This window comes from Microcaecilia unicolor, chromosome 3 (assembly GCF_901765095.1).
Source record: "Microcaecilia unicolor chromosome 3, aMicUni1.1, whole genome shotgun sequence".
Taxonomy (NCBI): Eukaryota; Metazoa; Chordata; class Amphibia; order Gymnophiona; family Siphonopidae; genus Microcaecilia; species Microcaecilia unicolor.
The window spans coordinates 196,317,603-196,332,146 of NC_044033.1; the positions used below are offsets into that span (position 1 = coordinate 196,317,603).

General features: G+C 48.1%; 1 protein-coding gene across 1 annotated transcript; it reads right to left on the reverse strand.

Moving 5' to 3' along the window:
• Positions 1–2,604: 2,604 nt before the first annotated feature.
• On the reverse strand, positions 2,605–8,288 carry LOC115464903 (transmembrane protein 205-like). Its single transcript, XM_030195281.1, has 3 exons — positions 8,149–8,288; positions 4,370–4,533; positions 2,605–3,988 (listed from the first exon to the last, which is right to left on the reverse strand). Exons 1-3 carry the CDS (start codon positions 8,246–8,248, stop codon positions 3,686–3,688), a joined length of 567 nt encoding a protein of 188 aa, XP_030051141.1. The 5' UTR covers positions 8,249–8,288; the 3' UTR covers positions 2,605–3,685.
• Between the last annotated feature and the right edge of the window lie 6,256 nt (positions 8,289–14,544).

Consider the following 14,544-nt stretch of genomic DNA (forward strand, 5'->3'; position numbering starts at 1 on the left):
CTTTATTCAGTGTATGTGTGTGTGTGTTTTGCTGTGTTTTGAGGGGGTGTGGGGGTGTTTTTGTGTGTGAGATTGAAAGGTCATGTGTGTCACAGAGATAGATTTTGTGTGTGTGGAAGTGATGGAGAGTGTGTGAAAGTTGCTGTGTGGGGTTCATTAAGTGTGTGTGTGTGGAGTTTATTGTATAATCAGTGATATCTGTATGAGGGAGAAGGACAAAAAAATTAGACACCTGGAATGCTAGAAAGAAAAGGGGAAGCAGTGACAGCCGCTGAAGAAGAACCTACTGTGCAGAAACTGTCTACTGCCTATGTCCATCTTATTCTTGCTGTTCGCCCCTTTCAGTGAAATTTCTTCCAAAATAGTGTAAATACATTGAAATATGCATGCACAAAACCGGGGCAATGCACAAAACCTTAGGGTTTCAAGACGGCATGCTATTTCATCTCCTGTTGCCTCGGGTACCCACCTATACTGTAAGCTCATCAGGACAGGGATTTCTTAAAAATTAACAGAACTTACGAAAGAAGAGGGACGTGACAACCCCTGAGGTAGGGGGTAGAGAGAGGAGATAGCAGTCTTTGGAGGAGGGAAGAGAATATGCAACAATAGCTGTCGACAGTGAATGAAAGAGAAGATGTGAGGACCCGGGAGGGAGGAGAAGGGGGAGGATAAGTAATAATACTTGAGGTAGGGTAGGATGAGGAAGTGCTGGCAGTTCTCAGAGCGTACAGGTTCATGTGCACGGGCCGGGTGCCCGAGCTGATGCTGACAGGCTTGGGGGCTGTGGGTAGGAGGAAGGAGCGACAGCGGTGGTTGTGGTAGCAGCTACTGCGGCGGTGGAACCCGGTACGGTGGCGGTGCTAACTCTTGGTCCACTTGCGCCACCGGTTGCACGTCCCCGAACCCCCGCTCCCCCACTGCTTCGTTCCCGCTCCGCCATGGCGGCAGCGGCATCCCATCCGCTCTCCCACCCTGATCGGAGGCACAGGGTCCAGCCTTTACCAGCCGCTCAATGCGCACACGCATGTTCTTTGTGCCCTCTGCTCCCGGCGGCAACCTCCCTCCAAACAGTCGCACGCGCACATGTCACTGCTCCGCCCTCAACGGGATAGGGGCTTGGTGATGGGGAGGGGGTTGTGTGATGCGCCGGGGGGGGGGGTATGCGCTTTGTGATGCGCCGTTGTTGAGGGGCTTGGGTGATGCTTCGGGGTGGGGGGGGGCACTGACCGCTGTTGCAATTCGTTGAGTGTCAGTGCTCCGCCCTCGACATCATCAAGTTGGACGCGTGGGCGGAGCAGACACTCAAGGAGAAAAAGTGGTCTCTGCCGCCTCACTTTTAGAACGTTCGGAAAGTGAGGCTTCATTAGAACGTTGGAGGTGCGTTTTATATAGAGAGATAAGACCCTTTTACGATTTTTTCACAGAACTGATATATGTTTCATTGCCACCATTTTGTATTTCATATTCCAAAATTTTACTTGTTATTAGTGCTCATAATCTTGCCTGGACTCCAAACATTGTATGTGTTTTTTTTAATTAATGTATTTTACATGCTTTGTATATTAATTTTAGTATTTGGTAACTGTATTTACTTTATCTACCTGAGGCAGGTAGTGTTTTCAATAAGGAACTGTTTTTTTGGACTTTTCGTCTGGGATCGACCATGTGGATCTTAAAAGCCTCTCTAGTGTCTGTTAAGACCACCTTTCATGCACGTGTGACAAGCTCTGCTTCTCTCACGCCCCAATTCCCATTCCTCATCCTTAGCTCATTTTACACAGACCCGATTAAAGGAAAGAACTTGTTACAAGTTTATGACATTACTCACATTTAAGACAAGGCGCAGTGCCCCATCGGGTGCACGGAGCCGACAATAACATGGCGCCGTGCCCCAATGGGCCTGCGCGCCAATGCCAGCGGGGTGTGGGCGAGGCACGGAGGGCACGTTCCCACCCCTCAGTAGCTCCCCGCCGGAAAAGGAGGGACTACCATGGGGCTTAAAACCCCCAGAGCGGAGCCCGGACGTCCTCTTCTGGCGTCCGGGCATCAGCATGCACCCAGCCCCACCCGCCCGATTTAATGTGGATATGTTCATGTATATATTCTGTCGCAGCTTTGGCGGGGTACCCAAGCCTGATGGTGTAAGCTAGGCAGCTGGGATAGCTGCGCTTACGGTTGAGCGCCCTTGATGTACGGAGGGAAGCTCGGTTTACGATTGGCGGCATAAGCATAGGCAGCTGGGATAGCTGCGCTTACAGTTGAGCGCCCTTGCTGGACGGTGAGGAGCTCGGTATACGATTGGCGGCGTAAGCATAGGCAGCTGGGATAGCTGCGCTTACGGTTGAGCACCCTTGCTGGACGGCGGGGAGCTCTGTTAACGATTGGTCAGTCTCGCGAAAGATGGCGGACTGGGTTGGCTACTAAGACGGAAATATGATTGGCTTGGGTATACCCAGGGTATGATGTTTGTATTCTAAATAAAGCTACGGCCAAGTGTGCCATCTTAAGAAAATACCATGTGTCATGTTATTATTGTGTTATTGTTGTAATCTCAAACCGGCATGCCCGAGGGGTCTCGGCTGCCTATGTTATCTCCTACATTCTAGCAGATGGAAACCCATTTACAGTGGGATGTCCAGGACCAGGAGCACAGGGTCTGCCTCGTGGTAAAACAGAAGAGGACATGGGCCAAGTGCAAAATGGCACTGTCTTCCCAGGGCCTCCAGCAGAAGGTACAGAGCCACTAATGTGATTGAGGAACTTTCCTCACTAAGGCACACTCCCTTCTCCTTAGCCACCGTGAGCCTGGCTGCTCCACATAAGCGAGGGCTCTCTCCTGCCCTGACCCCCCTCCCCGCTCTTCAGCCAGCACGCAAAGGCTCTGTTCTCTAACATAAGACAGTGGCTGCACAAGGTGTTTTCAAAACGTGTTTATTTCTTGGCCTCCTCTCAGTCGCTGACAGGGTCAGTACGAGGCGCATGGAAAAATATCACACAAGTGACGAAACCTAACCCTCACATCACTGTTTATCAAAAATACATTTTGAACGAGAAGGGACAATATTTCAACTATAACATGCTGGCATCAATGCATTTTCCGTGATAAAATTCCCAGCTTTTGCCCTTCTCTCTCTCAGAGAAGGACTCCCTCAGTTTGAAAATGTAAAAAAACAAAACAGTCTTAATGTCCCCGCAAGAATCTGTTGTTAGGGGAGGGACACACACAGCGCCATCAGCATGACCTGAGAAGTTTCTCTTCGTACTGAGCCAAAGCAACAAACTCCACACACAGAAGAATGAAGCACAGGGTGATTTCTCGATAGGATTTGCAGCCAGTTCCACCTCAGGCCAAGTGTTTAAATGCTGAGATTGAGTCTCGCTTGCACAGCGATGCCTCCAACTTATACTGCTGAGCTGCACAAGCTGGCCATCACAGCTCCAGTCCCCTCACTGCTACTTTCTCGCTGAGGTACCGAAGTCTAAGGATGAAACTACAGTTCTTTCTATGATACAAATTGAAAAGGCTGGATGGTCTTTGCTGGACACCACGTAGGAGCTAAAGATCTGTAACACTTCAGGCTGGTGCAGTGCTCCCAGATGTAAACAGCTGGAGAAGGCAGAGGGTTAGATCAGAGAAGGGAAAGTGCTGGTTGATAAAGGGTTAGTAACCTCTGAGTCATGTTTACAGGGCATGGAGGTGCAGGGCAGCACAGCACAGATTGACCCCAGTGGCCAGAACAGAGACGAGGTTACAGAGAGATGAGAGGCCGTGATAACGGAAGAACTTCTGTCGTAGGCCTCTGTACTTGGGGTCCTGCTCCCGCAGCTTCTGGTAGGCTTCCCGCTGGGCCTGCAACCCCACCTCCAACCCCAGCCCATGCTCCTTCTCAATTTCCTGCATCTTCAGCATCGCTTTAGTGGTGGTGGGTGAGAACCAGCGGGCATTGACTGCTGCCAGGACCATGCAAATGAAAAACAGAGAAATCTGGGGAAGAGAGAAAAAAAGAGAAAAAAAACACAAGCAGATGAAGGGTATTACCCTGGAACCAGTAGGCACAGCAGATTCATGTTAACAGCAAGTTGCAGAGATCACAGCACAGTACAGCACAGCGGTGCAAAGGGAGTGAGCAGTAAAGCTTCCAAAGGGCACGGAGGATCCTTAGCACTATGTATTTTCCTAGAGCAGGGGTGGGCAACCTCGGTCCTTGAGGGCCACAATCCAGTTGGGTTTTCAGGATTTCTCCAATGAATATGCATGAGATCTATTTACATACGCTGCCTCCATTGTATGCAAGTAGATCTCATGTATATTGGGGAAATCCTGAAAACCTGACCAAAGTTGCCCCCTCCCTAGTGTGGAACATACCTGCAGGGTCTCGCCACTGGACAGCAGTTCCCGCGGATGGTACATGGCATACAGCGCCAGGTTTAGAAAAGAGCAACCCAGTACAGCGTAGAAATAGAAGGGAAACAGCTTGCTCTGAACCAGGCCAAAGGTGTGACGACTCACTTCCCGAATCAGCACAAATCCTGCCAGAGAATCCACACGTACAGAGTCAGTGTATGACAAGCAGTGAGAAAACACAGATATACTGTTATATAGCATATGCACCGTGTGTGGGGGTCACCGTTCCTTTCTCTCCAAAAGCCATGATTCTGCTGTCTTTTCAGGACACTTCAGCATTTTGTGCGCTTAGCTTGGACTTTCATAAGCTTAGCTTAGTTAAAGAAAATTGTTTCCAACGCTGCCCCGTCTCTGTGTGCAGAAAAACGTAACCACTGAGAAATGGGGCGCTCTTGGGGGTTTTCTTTTCTCCATTATTTTAGACCCCTAACCTACAACTGTCTAAAAATGTCCAGATAAAATGCTAAAACAGTTTGCTGAACTCCATATCATTTGGTTTAGGGGCTAGAGCTATTCTGTCAAGAAGGTTCAACTTAACAGTATTAAATCGCAGTTCAACTAATCTTTCAGTGCGGGGAAACACATTGGTGATTTCATGACTCTTGTGAAGATCGTAATTTGGAGCATTTCTACATAGATATGTAACATAGTAAGTGACGGCAGATAAAGACCTGTACGGTCCATCCAGTCTGCACACCAAGAAAAACTCATTTTACATGGTATGTGATACTTTATACCTGAGTTTGATTTGTCCTTACCATTCTCAGGGTACAGACCGTAAAAGTCTGCCCAGCACTCTTGTACTAAAAGTTCTGAAGCAAACGTTGAAGCCCCTTAAAATTGACACTCAAGCCCATCCCTATCTATTCAGTCACGATAAGGGCGTAGACCGTAGAAGTCTTCTCAGCACCGGTTTCGCTTCCCAATTACCAGCGTCACCACCCAATCTCCGCTAAGATTCCGTGGATCCATTCCTTCTAAAGAGGATTCCTTTGTCTACACATAATTTGCATCACTAACTGGATTTACACTTCATTGGATGTTTTGATCTTTTTAAGGTTTTGTTGTAACATATTATTAAAACTCTATAAAATTTACTGCAAACAAAAAGAGGGACGGTGCCATTTCGCTCAGTCTCGCTATGGGTGGGGGGGGGGGGGGGGGGTTAATTTACATTTCAGTTGAGCACCTGGAAGGGAGGCGGTAGCAGCCCTACTCTATTAAAGGAACATAAGCAGGAATTAAAGTGCCTACCATTTAGATCCTCACACTTTTGCCAGCCAAGGACCTGGTCCAAGCACAGCACCTAATTGACAATATTCTATAAGTTCTACATGTGAAGTGGGAGCCCTGCCTGGGGCCTGCTCATGCTCAACTGCCCTTGCAAAAATGTGCCACCGGCCCACTGGTCAAGTAGTATCTACAGAATAGCACTGAGGTGCCAAGCTAACTCACATTTACAGAATTACTCCTCAATCCTAAATAATCTCTGGTTCCTATTGCTATGAAACCAAGACTTGCTGGATTCTTATCGTTAACTTGTTAGTCTCATTCACACACACAAGGAGTGACTCAGGCTGCACATACTGCAGAAGGACATGTTTATCCACTCCTACCCTAGCTGAGATAATATTTAACCATCTCTCTGACCTCATGTGCAACTTTCTCTGAATCAGTCACCTTACACTCTAAGTCTTACCTATCTATGTTACATCTTTGCTTTACCCTTCACTATCAATTAAACTATTCTATGATGTATTGTGTTGACATTGTAAGTACCATACTTTATATTGTTTTTGAATATTTTTAAAGCTGTAATATCCTATTGCTCATCTTTGATCTATTCTTACTATACACCGCCTTGAGTGAATTCCTTCAAAAAAGTGGTAAATAAATCCTAATAAATAAATACTATCGATGTTTCTAGAAGCATGAAAGAGCCAAATGTGCTGCGGAGCTCAGTGGAACAACCTCCGACTAGACATGTACGTATTAATCAAACATATAAATGACAAGTGACCGACTCACCAGCAAATGCGCAGTAGAGACTTCCCTCTCTGTCCCGCCCTCGCGTCAAGACATGATGACATCAGAGGGCAGAACAGAGAGGGAAACGGACGCTGCCGCTGGAGCCTGGAGATGAAGCAACATCGCCGGCGCACCAACCTCCACCCCCCCCCCATCCCCGACATCGTCGTCGCCACTCCCGCCCCCCTGCACTGACATGAGAGCGCCTCTCACCTCCGCGTGGAAGCGCTGCAGGCAGCAGCAGAGCGATCTGCTGTTGCCTGCAGCGCTTTCACACAGAGGTGAGAAGCGCTCTCATGTCAGTGCAGGGAGCCCGGTACAGAGGGGGGAGGGAGCGGCGGCGAGGAGGGTTGCTGGACATGGGGAGAGAGCAGGGCAGAGAGGAGGGTTGCTTGCCGGGGGGGGGGGGGGGGGGGAGGGCAGGGGAGGGAGGCCAAGGGAAAGAGCAGGGTTGCTGGATATGGGGGGAGGGCAGGGGAGAGAGGAGGGTTGGTGGGCGGGGTGAGGCCAGGGGAGACAGGAGGGCTGCTGGATATGGGGGGAGGGCAAGGAATAGAGCAGGGTTGCTGGACATGGATCGATGGAGGGGAGGGGAGGGCAGGGGAGAGAGAAGGGTTGCTGGACATGGGTGGAGGGCATGGGAGAGAGGAGGGTTGCTGGATACTGGGGGAGGGCATGGGAGAGAGCAGGGTTGGTGGATGGGGGGGGGGGAGGCCAAGGGAAAGAGGAGGGTTGCTGGATATGGGGGGAGGGCAGTGGAGAGAGAAGGGTTGCTGGACATGTATCGGGTGGGGGGAGGGCAGGGGAGAGAGGAGGTTTGCTGGACATGGATGGATGGAGGTGAGAATTATTACATTTTGCAAAACACAAATCTCGCCCGTTTTAACGGGCTTAACGGCTAGTACATACATAAAACACAGATGTGCTTCTCTTTCTTGCGCACAGTGTACTTAATCTTGCAGCCTTCTGCAAGGTGCAACTCCTGATAAAGGGGGATGTGGCAGGGGGAGCTACATCAGCAATTTTTTTTAAACTGGTGGTTTAGATGCAAAAGTCAACTAATGTTATATATATTCTATTTCCCAATCTCCTTATCTTTTCCTATCCATCCTTTGCCCTTTATCTTTTCCTCTCCATCCTCCCTCTCTTCACCCCTCCCAATCCCTTTTCCTTTTGCTTATCCTACCTTTGTTTGCCCTGACATGCTCAATTCACTTATTCCTCAAAACCCCACTCTCACTACGTTTACTACAGCTTATAATATTCTCTTTAAAGACTTTGTGATTGTAAATGTAATTATTTACTATGTAAGCCACATTGAGCCTGCAGTGTGTGGGCAAGCGCGGGGTACAAATGTAATAAATAAATGTTAACGCAATACCTTTAAGGAAAAAATTGCCAATGCAGGCCACAGTCCACCCTAAAAAATTATTAACCTAACCTAGGCCAGCCCCAATGCCTCCTCCCACCTATAGCCATTATCACTACATGCCTGCAATAGCTCTGCTTGGAGATTATGACACAGGGCCCTGGTGCTGCTACAAACTTTGTTCATAAACCACCAGGGGTTACAGTGCCATGAGTCTCCATTTACAGTTATCCCCCTCCCATAGTCCAGCCCTTTCAGTGACCGCATTTGGCCAGAGAACACATATCAGTTAACCCTTGCAAGAAAAACACCACTTCCTCCTGAAGAATCAGGAACCACTTACCTGCTATGAATGTCATCCACACCTGCATGCCCCAGGCAGTGGAGAGGCAGAGTAGGTGAACAACTTTCACCAGACTGGTGGGATCCCCTTCCATAGGCATCCTGCAGCTGCTTCGGCCATGGTTAAAAGGAGGACAGACAGATTAGAATAGCCACTTCCCTTCTCTGCTCTGCTGACCATCACTACAAGGGCAGAATCTCAGAAGAGAGGACAGAAAGGCTTCCAGGCCGGGGGCTACAGAGGAATCTGCTTTTTGTTTTATGTTAAGCTACAAAGCCAAGGGAGGGAGTTAAGGAAAAACTGAAAAGAAATTGGATCCTAATGCCCAGGAAACAGCACTCACATTAAAGGCAGACCAAAAAAAAAAAAGAAAACTCAAATGGAACAAGCAAAGACCCAACAACTTAGGTTTCTCTTCCCTAGTCCTGAAACCCATGGAGCTCTGCCCCTCTACACTTCAATTTTCTTTAAGTCTCAGACACACAGAATTAAGAATCAGGGTACAAGGTAATACTGTTTAAATATTTAGTCAAGGAGAGAGGAATCATCAGAAGCAGGAAAAGTTTTGGTGCAAGCCAACCGTTAATTGTCCAAGGCACCCTAGTCCCAGTGGAGTAGTCAGTATAGAAGTGGGAAAGAATTAATATGGCCAAAATATAAGCTGGGGAGGTTCTGAAAGCATCACTGGAGGCCAAGCACTCAAGGCAGGAGGCGTTCTGTACTTGTGTGCTACACAAAACAGGACTTGGCTACACATATCCTGCTTGACCTTTAAAGCCCACACTCAGGGGCTCAGGCTGGACCTAGATAGAAGAGGCATGCATGTTTGAGCCATTAGTGGTGTCTTGTGGCCATGAGAAGCTCACAGCACTGTCCAGGTACTGGTCTGGATCTGAACATCAGGCAGTGGTGACTTTGTGTGGCATCTCTGATCTGATCTGAAGACACACTGGTTAAGAAACACTGACAGAACAGCAATGGGGCAGAGAGTACAAGAAGGGATGCTGAGCAGGAGTGAGATGCTTTGGGTCTCCTACTGGAATAGCAGGAGGTGCTGCAGGGAAGGAGTGAGGTGCATTGGCAGAGCTGTGTGTGAGGGTCTCAGTACTGGAATAGCAGGAGGTGCTGCTGGACAAGCGTGACGTGCATTGGCAGTGCTGTATGTGAGAGTCTCCGAACTGCAATAGCAGGAGATTCTGCAGGACAGGAATGAGGTACATTGGCAGAGCAGTGTGCAAGGGTCTCAGTACTGGAATAGCAGGAGGTGCTGCAGGACAGGAATGAGGTTCATTGGCAGAGCTGTGTGTGAGGGTCTCAGAACTGGAATAGCAGGAGGTACTGCAGAACAGGAGTGAGGTGCATTGGCAGAGCTGTGTGTGAGTACTGGAATAGCAGGAGATTCTGCAGGACAGGAATGAGGTGCATTGGCAGAGCAGTGTGCTAGGGTCTCAGTACTGGAATAGCAGAAGGTGCTGCAGAGCAGGAGTGAGGTGCATTGGCAGAGCTGTGTGTGAGTGTCTCAGTACTGGAATAGCAGGAGATTCTGCAGGACAGGAATGAGGTGCATTGGCAGAGCAGTGTGTAAGGGTCTCAGTACCGGAATAGCAGGAGGTGCTGCAGAGCAGGAGTGAGGTGCATTGGCAGAGCTGTGTGTAAGGGTCTCAGTACCGGAATAGCAGGAGATTCTGCAGGACAGGAATGAGGTGCATTGGCAGAGCACTAGGGTCTCAGTACTGGAATAGCAGGAGGTGCTGCAGAGCAGGAGTGAGGTGCATTGGTAGAGCTGTGTGTGAGGGTCTCAGTACTGGAATAGCAGGAAGTGCTGCAGGACAGCAGTGAGATGCATGTATGTGGGGAGGATCGCAGCACTGGCAGCGGCGAGATGCATTAGTAAAGCCCCCGCATGAGCCTCGCGCTCCGGTTCCCGCCCCTCCTCGGCTACCTTCTCTATGCAGCTCCGAAGCTCAACCTCTCCTGCACTCTGCTGCCGCCTGCAGCCCTCTTCCGCTTCTCTTCAGTCTTACAGCCTCGTGAAGCCACGTCTATGCCCCGTCTCCGTCTTAAACCAATCAGGAGAGATCAACTGGGCGGAGCAAGTGCGTCAAGCTTGCCGTTGTACCAAGGATCCTTGCAAGGACCCTCATTGGTTGTGCGCAAGGAGGTTGGTTGTGTTGTACGTACTCCGTCATCGCTGTGACGCGCGCTCCATCTCTCCTGCTCCCGCCTCTATCTAGGGAATGAGGCTGAGGCCAAACTTGAGAGGAGTGAGCTGGGTGTCTGTGTTCGCTCCGTGATTTCAGTTTATGCTTATTATTACTCTTTAATAAATGGTTTATTTCTTTTACTTTATCCACTTAATGTATCTCTTTGCCGTGGCCAGTCAGGTTTTCAGGATGCCCTCAATGAATGAGGGTAGTGCATGCATGTATATCAATAGTTGTTGGGCTTATTATTAAATACAGTGAGGGTATTAATATGTAATCACTTCAACAAACCTCGTGCTTCTCAAACTTTGTTCATTAGGCATGTACTTTATTTATTAGGATTTATTTACTGCCTTTTTTTAAAGAATGCACTCAAGGTGGTGTACAGTAAGAATAAATCAAACATAAGCAATAGACAATTACAGTAGTAAAAATATTCAAATAACAATACAAAGCAGTGCACATGAGGTTAAAGATGGTTAAATATGATCTCAGCTAGAGTAGGAATGGATAAACATGCTCTGCTACAGTATGTACAGCCTGTGACTTGAGAATTAATTTTTTTTCCAACAAATTGTAAGTCACTAATAATTCAGATACATAATGAAGTATTACAGTAACACTGGTGAAATGAAAAATAATAGAACAGTAACAAGTAACAACTGAAATAGCATACATGGGCAACATCAGAAAAAATAGATATTATTGTTTAGAAGGATAAGCATCAAATGATTTCTATTTTGCAGATTTGCCTCTCTTTGTATAATTTGGGAATCTAAGATATGTTCATATTTCTTAAAAAGTAATAACCAGTTCCACCACATGTGATAGGTCAAGTACTAATAATTCCTAGACCTTTATCTTGGGTGCTGACTCCTAAGGTGGACCCTAGCATCAGATAACTATGATTTGGATTATTTTTCCAAATGTGCATCACTTTGCATTTGTCCACATTAAATTTCATCTGCAATTTGGATGCCCAGTCTTCCAGTTTCCTACGGTTTTCTTGCAAATTTTCACAGTCCACATGTGTTTTAACAACTTTGAATAGTTTTGTGTCATCTGCAAATTAATCACCTCACTTGTCCTTCCAATTTCCAGATCATGTCTGTGTCGTCTGCAAATTTAATCATCTCACTTGTCCTACTGATTTCCAGATCATTTCTAAATATGCTAAATAGCACTGGTCCCAGTACTGATCCCTGTGGCTCTCTACTATTCACCTTCCTCCTTTGAGAAAAATGGCCATTTAACCCTACCCTCTGTTTTCTGTCCAATAACCAATTCCTAATCCACATACTGCTAACTTCTCATATCAAGGTACCAAAACTTGGAATTCTTTACTTAAAAGAATTAAATGTACAGATGATTACTTGTCATTTTGAAGTTTACTGAAAGCCTATTTTTTCAGTTTAACTTTCCACAAAACAAAGAATCAATTTGAATAGAAGCAACTTCTGTTACAAATTCTATTACATTCTATCCTCTACTAATACTGACTTGCCCCTGGATATTCGAATCCTTATTTAATCATTCTCAGTTATAATCTGTTTGCCTAATTTAATCATAAAGCATAACCTTCTGTCCAATCAGTCGCCTACCTGTATCCATTCCCCCCCAAAGAACTGTTGCATCGCAGGTTAATTATTACCGACATTGTATCTATTCATTTTAAGTCATTCCAATGGCAATATATGAAGTATTATAGAAACTGTTATGGATCTAAACATGTACCGTTTCACTAATGTTTGTTATGTAAGCTACATTGAACCTGAGTCTTCCTCAGGCTAATATGGGATAAAAATATAAGTAATTCTCCAAGGACAAGCAGGCTGGATTATACTCACAACTGGGTCGTTGTCTGCGACGGCCCAGGAGACCGGGAAAAAGTTTGCACAGCAAAAACAAAGAGCTTTCCAGAATGATCCATCGCGCGGGCCGAATACTCTGCGCATGCGCGAACAGCTTCCCGCCCGTGATGCGAGCGTGCCCTCCTCAGTTTTCTTTGATCCGCGTCTAGAGTGACATGATTTTTTTCTCGCTCTTTTTTCGGCTCAGGAGACCTTTTTTCAGCATTTACCGCTTCCCTTTTTTCACTTTTATCCCTTCACCGTTGTAGTTTTTTCAAGAAATATTTTTTAAAAAGTAGTTTTTTCCTTATTTTATTAGTTTTTCTTCACTTGTTTAAGTTTCCTTTCTTTTTCGTTGCGGCTGCTCTGCCGGGTCATTTTTCCCCTTTTTGTGTCTTTTTATTTGGCACGATTGAGTCTTTTAATTTCGCAGCCGCTGTTTTTCTGTCCATGTCATCAGGGACTCCCAGCGACTTCAAGCGTTGCACTTGCTGCAACTGGACCATCTTGGGTACCGACCCTCACGTGTGGTGTCTCCAGTGCCTTGGACCCGAGCATTTACCAGCTGCATGTAAGCTGTGCTCTTTAATGAAGAAACGGACCAAAGTGTCTCGGGAGGCTCAACGTGATAAGCTCTTTGTGGATCGGTCTGGTCCGACGTCGGCATCGACATTGGTACCGAGGACGGTGGCATCCACGTCGGCGTCGAGGGAAGCATCGACATCAGAGCGCAGGTAATGGCTGCCAAACGACCGCATCGCGCTGGGAGCAGCGAGGCATCAAGTGGGTCTCCACCTATCTCGAGGCCTACTGCTATACAGGCCCCCCGGGACTGATCTTTGTCGGACCCGGCCCCGAGGAGGTGTGAGGATTCCACGTCCTCCTCTTCGGTACCGAGGAGTCTCGATGACGGGCATCGAGTGAAGGCTAAGAAGCACCGTCATCGTTCTCCTTCCATGCATGGTACCGAAAGCTCCGGGGAGCCGAGAGAGTTGGCACCTGAGAAGCGTCGGCGCTGGGAGGACCACTCACCCTCCATACAGGAAGTGCTGATGCGTTGGTGATCTGGCAGCCTGGTACTGGCTCTCGAGCCCTCTCAGATTCTACCACCGACTCCTGCACCGGCCCCCCCAGCCTTTTCCGATGGAAGCTCTCGACGAGCGCATCAGGGCCCTTCTTCCAGAGCTTCTGGAAGGGTTGCTGCGCCAGTCTGCTTCGGTGTCGGGGGTCCTTGCGGCTTTTGTACTGACTGTGGAAGCGGCCTCTGGGCCATCGCCTGTGGTGAGGTCCCCGTCCTCGGTACCGCTTGCGGTATCGGCGTCGGCCGCCACCCGGGTCAATTCCCCCTCGACGTCGGTGGAGGAAGCTTTGCTGGAGTCCAGGCAGGAGTCAACTAATCGACACCCCCCCCCCCCCCCACGAGGCCGTCGTTCCTCGACGTCAAGACAGGCTCGGGTTCGGGCTGCTCTTAGAGAGCTTTTGTCCAATACCGATGAAGAGCGCTCATGGGAAGAGGAGGAAGACCCCAGATACTTTTCGGAGGAAGAGTCATGTGGGGTTCCCTCTGATCCTACTCCACCAATTGAAAGAATAATGTCTCCACCTGAGAGTCTTTCTTTCTCATCTTTTGTTCGGGAAATGTCTAAGGACATTCCATTCCCTATGGAGGTTGTGGATGAGCCCAGGGCCGAGATGCTCGAGGTCTTGGATTATCCTTCTTCGCCTACTGAGGTTGCAACGGCCCCCTTGCATAATACGCTCAGGGAGGTACTTATGCGAAATTGGTCGTTCCCTCTTTCTAATCCAGTGGTCCCCAAAAAATCCGAGTCCCAGTACAGAGTCCATAGAGAGCCTGTAATGGTGAAGGCCCAACTTCCTCACGATTCCATGGTGGTGGACTCTGCTCTCAGAAGAGCCAAGAGTACTAGAGACTATGCCTCGGTGCCCCTAGGCAGAGAGTCTAGGACCTTGGATTCTTTTGGGAGGGAAACGTATCAGGCTGCAATGCTCGCTGCTAAGATCCAAACATACCAGCTCTACACGAGCATCCACTTGCGGAACTTGGTGAGGCAACTGTCCAATTTGGTTGAAGCACTTCCTCCAGAGCTCGCCGAACCTTTTCACCAAGTGGTCAGGCAGCAGAAGGTGTGTCGCAAATTTCTGGCCAGGGGGACTTACGACACTTTTGATGTGGCATCCCTAGTAGCTGCTCAAGATATAGTGATGCGCAGACTCTCATGGCTGCGTGTCTCTGACCTGGATCATAAGACTCAGCAGCGAATAGCAGATGTTCCTTGCCGGGGGGATAATCTTTTCGGAGAAAAAGTAGAGGACATGGTCGA

What these genes read in the sequence shown, in the direction of transcription:
- LOC115464903 (XM_030195281.1), bottom strand. Translation starts at nt 8,248, where the DNA reads ATGCCTATGGAAGGGGATCCCACCAGTCTGGTGAAAGTTGTTCACCTA. An exon ending in GTGGATGACATTCATAGCAG is followed by an intron (nt 4,534 to 8,148) that starts GTAAGTGGTTCC and finishes ATTCTCTGGCAG; the next exon opens with GATTTGTGCTGATTCGGGAA. An exon ending in CCAGTGGCGAGACCCTGCAG is followed by an intron (nt 3,989 to 4,369) that starts GTATGTTCCACA and finishes TCTCTTCCCCAG; the next exon opens with ATTTCTCTGTTTTTCATTTG.